The sequence below is a fragment of the Nelumbo lutea genome, chromosome 3 (genome assembly GCF_056320005.1).
Source record: "Nelumbo lutea isolate HS-2025 chromosome 3, American lotus-T2T, whole genome shotgun sequence".
NCBI lineage: Eukaryota > Viridiplantae > Streptophyta > Magnoliopsida > Proteales > Nelumbonaceae > Nelumbo > Nelumbo lutea.
This window is the reverse complement of record NC_142686.1, coordinates 57,331,487-57,338,963: the sequence shown is the minus strand read 5'-3', so window position 1 is coordinate 57,338,963 and position 7,477 is coordinate 57,331,487. Positions and strand designations below refer to the sequence as shown.

At 38.3% G+C, this 7,477-nt stretch overlaps 1 protein-coding gene and 1 long non-coding RNA gene across 2 annotated transcripts; one reads left to right on the top strand and one right to left on the bottom strand.

Moving 5' to 3' along the window:
* Positions 1-598: 598 nt before the first annotated feature.
* On the bottom strand, positions 599-6,352 carry LOC148865137 (uncharacterized). Its single transcript, XR_016110830.1, has 3 exons — positions 5,856-6,352; positions 3,181-3,545; positions 599-1,729 (listed from the first exon to the last, which is right to left on the bottom strand). It is a non-coding gene; the product is annotated as an uncharacterized LOC148865137 (long non-coding RNA).
* LOC148865138 (uncharacterized) lies at positions 2,005-5,429 on the top strand. The gene is made up of 2 exons (XM_088981330.1): positions 2,005-2,523; positions 4,069-5,429. Exons 1-2 carry the CDS (start codon positions 2,140-2,142, stop codon positions 4,615-4,617), a joined length of 933 nt encoding a protein of 310 aa, XP_088837456.1. The 5' UTR covers positions 2,005-2,139; the 3' UTR covers positions 4,618-5,429.
* Positions 6,353-7,477: the final 1,125 nt, after the last annotated feature.

Here is a 7,477-nt window from a genome sequence, read left to right as displayed (position 1 = left end):
TCTGGATTAGTGAATAGTGATTAATGAACAACTTTTGTGATTAAATTTTCATTTAAATTTTATCATAGGAGATGGCTGAAATGATGTTCAATTTATGATTGTTTTTAAAATTAGCAAGATTTTATCACAGGGATGAACTTAGAACAAAAAACGACCCAACCCGACTCAAACCGACCAGGTCGGTTTTGCTTAACACTGGGTCGGTTTCGGTTTCTATGTCAGGTAACCCGACCAGGTTGGGTTGGTTGAAAAAACTACAGTAAACCGACCCAACCCGACCTGTGAATAGCCCTACCAACTAAACTGACCTGGTCGGGTTAGAGAGTTGGTCACTCAAAATTAACTAACCATTAGTGAAACCAGCCAACTCGAGTTGTATCGGTTTGGATTGGCTTTCGATTTGGTAGGTTTTCTTAAGATTTAAACTTAAAAAAATTAAATTTAAATTTACAATATAAAATAATTTGGACTAAGAAATATGAAAAATTGACCCCACTTGGTCAATTTGGATTAGTTTGGTTGGTTTCATCAAATTGATGAACAGCCGCCCTAACTGAAATTAATTATTGTAGTTTTTGTATTTCAAAAAATTATTAAAAATAATATATAAAATATAAATAACTATTAATTATTTAAAAAGTTAAAGTATAAAACAATTGTCTAGTCTTATTTAACCTTTGCTTAACAAAACCTATACATCAAACGGGTCCCCGCCAGTCATCACTTATTTTTAAGCACTTATTCAATAATCACTTTTTTTCAAAGAGCAAATTTCTTAAACTACCCTTCAATTCCTCACCTATACATCGTCGTTAAGTGATAATAAAAAAAGAGAAGATATCTAAATAACCCTCCATTATTCTTAAAATTTTCAAAATAAAACCCAACCAAATCCACCACGTCACACACACTAACTACAACGTTCAATTCCTCACCTATCCTCTCCAACAGGCAGTGGCCATGACCATGAAGAGAATTACAGTCAACAATATACAAAGAGGATCACCAAAACCAGCAACGAAGCAAACATTGGTATCGGACATGAATCGGTATATGGCGTGCTTATGAGGAAGTACTGTGTGTACTTCTTTCTCTCGTTTTCAACCTGCCCTGCCTCCGCTCTCCCCTGTTCCACCGTCCACCAGCGACGGTTTGGACTGTCCTGTGTGTGTGGAGGAGATTCCGAAATTTCTACCTAGCGGTGGAAGATGATGTTTGGTGGCTCTCAAACATCACCAAAGGACATGAATCGTTTGTTTCCTTTGAGCTTCAAACATCCGGAAGAACTGCAGTCAAAGAGCAGGGAGGCCATGAACTCAGATCTCCATCTTCAACAGCAGCAGCAGCTGAGCTCAGCTCTGATGCGGTATCGCTATGCTCCAAGCTCATTCTTTGCGAATTTCATCGACGGTAGTGGCGGCGGAATTGACGAATGATGCGAAGGTTTCCTCCATCATCGACCTTCAAGCCCGAGGCAGAAAGCATGTTTGCGAGGTTCATGTCTTTAGAGGAGGAGGAGGAGGCGGTGCAACGGTGGTGAACCTGCTCTTCCTGATCCTCGGGAGATCGGAGAGAGACCTCCAGCGGTAGCTCCTTCTAGCGCAACTGTTAATCAGAGGAATTCTCAGTTCATGGCGCCAATGGAACGTGAGGGCGAGGTTGTTTGACAGCAGAATCGGTATTTCTCTGCTACTCAGATGATGTACCAGTCTCAGACTCTCAGATCCCGCTGCATGTGCAATTACAGTTCAGCCCTCATATACTCTTAGACAAACACCTTACCACCTGTGGTCAGGTGGTGTTATATATATACGGATTTTAACGGAATATTAACAGACATTAACGATAAAGATAGAGTTAATTAATTGTGGCTTAAGATAATAATTAATCGGTAAAAATACAAATTGTCCGTTAAATATAAGTAAGAATAGTTTAAAAAATTTTCCCATTTCCAAAATAAGCAATCTCAAATTAAGCCGTAGTGTTAGTCATCTAAACCGGCGGTTCACATAGAAAATGGACCTGGTCGACCGCCCCAGCGTCCCTCTCGCCTCTTCCACAGACCACAGTCCAAGTGGACCATCCATTTTAGAGAGGAGAAGATAACAGAAACGAGATAATGGAGTTGGCGTTGCAATCATGGAGACTCGTCTCCTCTCTTTCCCCTGCTCTGTCTCTGCTCCACCGTGGCCACTGAGAAACCATAATCTCTCTCCACCCCGAAACCCTAATTTCTCGGTTCATCTTCCCTGCCGCTCTGCCAGGTATCGTCCTCGTCGAAGTAGTGACGGTAGTAAGTCGTACTGGGATTCAAACGCTGAGACGTTAAGAGAAGGATTCAGGTTCGAATTAGGAGGAGATTCGATCAGCGAAGACGACGCAGAAGATGAAGACGATGGTATTGGTTTCAGAAGGGGGGACAGACAACAACGCAAATGGTGGTCCGATGAGCAGTCATCATGGGATTCCGACGAGGGATCCGGGGTTTTCGAGGAAGCCATTGATAATGTCTGGATTCTAAAGGTAATTGGTGTAAAACCAGCTTAAAACTCAAAAGTTGTTTACTTTCTTTGTTATTGAGTTTTTGTATTTGTTTGGTAATCGCTTAATTAGTCTTGTCCTGCTCTAATACATGTTAAATCGAGCGTACTTGGTTTGCGTTTAGGTCGATGGAATGGACACCTAGCTCCATTTCTATTGGATGTAATTTAGAGAAAGTTAGCTTAATTCAATAACTATAGTTGCTTATTTGAGTGGTAAAGATATGGGGGCATTAGTAAACATGGTAACCATGACTTGAATGGGCAAACCCAGTTGAGGGGAATGCAATTAAAAAAGAAAAGAACTGAAGTGTTAATTGAAGACAAGAAAGCTGAGAGCAGAAAACTCTTGGCCATCCAACTGAAAAACATGAAGAGTATTATGACTGTATTTTTGAGATTCGAGGATGAGAATTCATCCAAATTTACTTTGTTTTGTTTAACTCTTTTGTTAATGAGTCTTAGCATTACAGGCGTCTCTGCAGTATTGGTTTGTATATATTGGAAAGTAATGAGAAAAATGGCAGCAATGGTAAACTAACAAGGTTCTAATGGCACAACATATCCACAACTGTAGGAATAAATATCAAATGATAATTAATGGGAAGATAGATAAACTTATCGATAATAACTGACTTACTGAGTTGCAGCAAGTGTTCGCACTCCTTAAAATTGATTTTGCCACCGCTCAGAGATTATCTGTTAATGTAGAATGTTTTCCGCAGTCAGCCTTTAGGATACAACAGCTCTTAGCCTTTGTGTTGCATGCACTCACAGCTCAAGCATCGAACCAGGATACTATGTATGTGCCCAAACACGATTTCAACGGAGAAACCCAGTACAGTAGAGCAGAAAAACGTGAAGAAGACAGAAGCTAGTAATTCACTGTTCCAAAAACTAATTGGAAGAGCGCACCTTAAGAAAACATCTCCCACTTTTCTTGGGACTTCTCCCACATTTTGGAGAGTTTGGTGGTTACCAAAAAATGTCAGAAAGGAGGACTTTCTGAAAAAAAATATAAATATAAATATAAGACATAAACCAAGTGCACAAAGCAATAGATAAATCGAAAAGGAGTTCTTTTCCTAGTCCATATGGGACTCAAGAGACTCCGCTAAACAAAAGAAAACAGAAAACAAGGAACATTTAATTTGAATCACAAAAACCAAGAGTACCAACAGTATTCATCTAGAATGATATCATGGTCGTATGCAATTGCCAAATGAAGAAGAGACAAATACACACACAGGGGTTTTGCAAAAGTTACCACTTGCTTTTGTCACATGCTTATGAGTGCTTGTATGTCTTTAAACCTTAAAGGTTCAGTGACATGCTTTGCTAAGCTGTCAAGGCAGAATTAGAATGCCCTTGGCCTTAAGTCAAATTTGCACTACATGGAAACTTTCCTTTTCCATTGTTTTCCTTTGCTAAACAAACCTTGAAATTGAATATTGGTTGGTCATATTGCCATAATTGGTGAAAAAAAATCTGTTAAACATGTCTGACACATATTCTTGGACTAATACAGGTCTTCAGTTCTTTTGGATGGATGCTTCCAGCCATTATTTTATCGATGTTATTAGGTACAGGTCCTAAGGCTGTTCTCATGGCGTTAGTACTTCCACTTGGGCAGTCTGCAATTTCTCTTGCAATAGACAAATTTTGGGGTAGGAGACGTGAAAGCCCCAAACCGAGGTCCAGGACCAAGAAGAAGCCATTTGCCAGGGCTCCAGGTGATGTTCGAATGAATGCTGAAGAAAAACAGGAGGAAAAAGTTGGTGAGGCTGGTAACGGAAGGCGTGGATATCAGTCGTGGGTGACAGCAAATGATGGTTCAGTTAAGAAACGTGGTCAATACAGGTACAGCTTTGGTGGATGGGATGAGCTAGATAGACAAGGCAAGCCTGAAATGGGGCCCATAAGGATGCCATCACGAATGACAGGTGGTTCACCAAGGCCACAGGTGGAGAGAAAAGGCAAGTTGAGTAGGAGAGTGAGAAATAAAGATACACCCTTATTGATAAGGTTGCTTATTGCTTTTTTCCCATTCTTGGGTTCATGGACTAAGATATTATAGCAATTCCTGGTGTATTTGCTCAGTGTGTGGACATGGTTTATTGCAAAAACCTAGAAGTGAAGACATAATATTCCACAAAGAAACCATGCATATTCCCAAACTTTTTTCTTGATTGACAACAAGAGCCTCTGTTGAACCAATTGATCAAAAGTTAATAACCCGAATTCTAGATTTGTTACCTTTGTTGGTGCAAGACAGTTGGTGACACTGGAAGCCTGTGGTTGAATTTGGAAGGTGGGCCTTGGCACAATGGTTGGGTTGCTCCATTGTGACCTTGGGAGACCAGGGTTCAAATCTTGGAAATAGCCTCTCTTTACGTGCAGAAGTAACACTGTATACGTCTGTTCCTCCCCAGACCCTGCATTGGTGGGAACCTTGTGCAGTGGGCTGCCCTTTATAACTAACCCTTATATAACCCATAGACCTTGTTCATAATTAATATTGGAAGAGGCCAGGGCACTGATATAATCTGATCAAACAGTTGAAAGACCCCAGGTGCAGCCAGAATACGTTCGCTGAGCATTGGGTAACAGAAGAATGAGCATAGCATAACACAAGAATTTATCAACTCAGCTTGGTGATGGCTTTGCAAAATCTGTTAACAACTTGTGAGAGTTCACTGGACACTATTGCAGGTCTGATGCTTTCTTTAATACAAGAGGAATTGCATTTCTGGATTATAATAACTGTAACAATGAGATGGATTTGGTAGATGCTTTTCTCTGTTTTTTTTTTTTTTGCCATATTTTATACATTGTTTAAAGGGGTGATAGTTAATGTTTATCTTAACAAATCATTTTGAAGATCTCAAAGATGGCACAAATAAGTTGAACTCCTACCATCTGGTTCATCTGTTTTGGCCTGCATTGTGATCAAAATCCAGAACACAACTGCACAGAACATCTTATATAGAAAGCAATAGTTATTATTAATTTGAATGTGTTTACTTCAAACCTATTTAAAATTTAATACTATATAATCATATATATTATGTCCTCTTCCTGACATGTGCTTTCTGCTAGTATTAAAAAAAAAAAAAGATATTACATGTATAAGCTGTACATACACATGGGTTATTCTCCATCATCATGACTTCAGATCCTTGCCACAGTTTCTCCTACATATGGATGATGAACACCATTTTTCCGAAGAAGAGAAATAAAAGTTCTATATGTGACATAAAACATGTTGGATGTGCAGTAGATTCAGTCCAAAGTACAGAATAGTGTGGCTCTTACCATCTGAATCTTGTTGTTGAGATTCTACCACGTTCATTTAGCCAAACATTTTAAAAGGCTTTGAGGTGAGGCTGAAAGGCATACACCTTGAGGAGGCAGGTTGGAGATAAACTGCATTGCCTTCATATCTTATATCATGAATGCCAGGCTTAGATCTCAGGTTGCAAGAGGTGCACATCTTTTGCTTCACACCTTTACTTCTAGGGGCATACACCCCGAAACAATAACTTTCTAAAAGTTAAAGGTAAATGTTAAAGTATTTATTGTATATTTCATAGCCACATGGACTGCATTTAAGGGAAATTTGTGGTTTCCTTTTCATGGCAATACAAAAGAAGTGGGAGAGATTCGATTAAACCACTAGAGTCAGCAAGGGTTTGATTGGAAATTTTATGTGCATGACTCTTTCAAATATGATTAGACAAACAACTCAAAGAACTATTCAACCTAAGCTTAAGCTGTTAGGTGAGATCCCTGAATATGGATTTATTCTCTAGCACACCCCTCTCAGGAAAGCCCATGGGACTTGAAGCGTTGACAGGCACAGATCCACCCATACCTTGTGCTGAAATTTAATTATTTTTTTCAATTAAATTAGTGACTACTTCTCTAAATAATTTTCGAATTAAATTCTATGTTCAACTTTTTATAGGGTTTTGGAATGTATTTGTGTAAGCCAATTATTGGTGAATTATGTTTTGATTGGTGCCCTTACAAAGAAAACCTGTTCAACTAATTGACGCCCTTACAAAGAAAATGTTTTGATTGATGAATTGTTTTTAATAAAAGCTGATTTTGAAGCTTGGCTGTAAAATTGATTGAGTTTCCTTGATCATTGTTATATGAAATTAGCTTGTCAAGATTCTATCTTGAATCATACACTGATACACAGATTTGTTGGTATATAATCTTCACTTCCACCTTTTTTTAAATATATAAAATATTTTGGAGTGTTTCAGTTATTATATTTAAATTTGAAGCAAACTGCCTCTATTTAGGGAAGATTACTTAAGCCTCGAATGTGTTTTCTAACAAATGCTGAAGTCTCCATTATTGTTTGACCTCCTCATAAACCTCCTTTCATGTTTCAAATAAATATGCAAACACACCCATTCCACTAATTGTGTTGAGGACTTGAGGAGAAAACTAGGGGTGTTCACAGTCCGGTTTGGTGTGGTTTGAAGAATATCTCAAACCAAACTAGTAAGTTATAGTTTGGAAAATCCTCAGATCAAGCCAAACCATTTTGGCATAGAAACGAAATCAAAGCAAACCGTTTTATTACGGTTTGGTGCGGTTTTTAATACTGTTTGGAGACTTTGGAATGGTATAGAACAAAAAATAATAATAATTAACTGACAGGGGCTAGGGCATCAAAGAGAAGAGAGAGAGACAGGGGCTAGGGCACTTTTATAAAATTCAATTAGAGATAATTTTATAATTGGTATTTTAAAATTCAACTAGGGATAATTTTGGAAGAAAAAAAATTGAATAAGTGCTTATTGTATAAGCACTTAAAAAGAAGCTAGAAATTTGGGCTTAAAAAATAAGCCATTGTTTTTAAAATAAACACTTATTTTGGGTTTATTTTCCAAACACTAATGAGTGCTTAATGGTGTAGT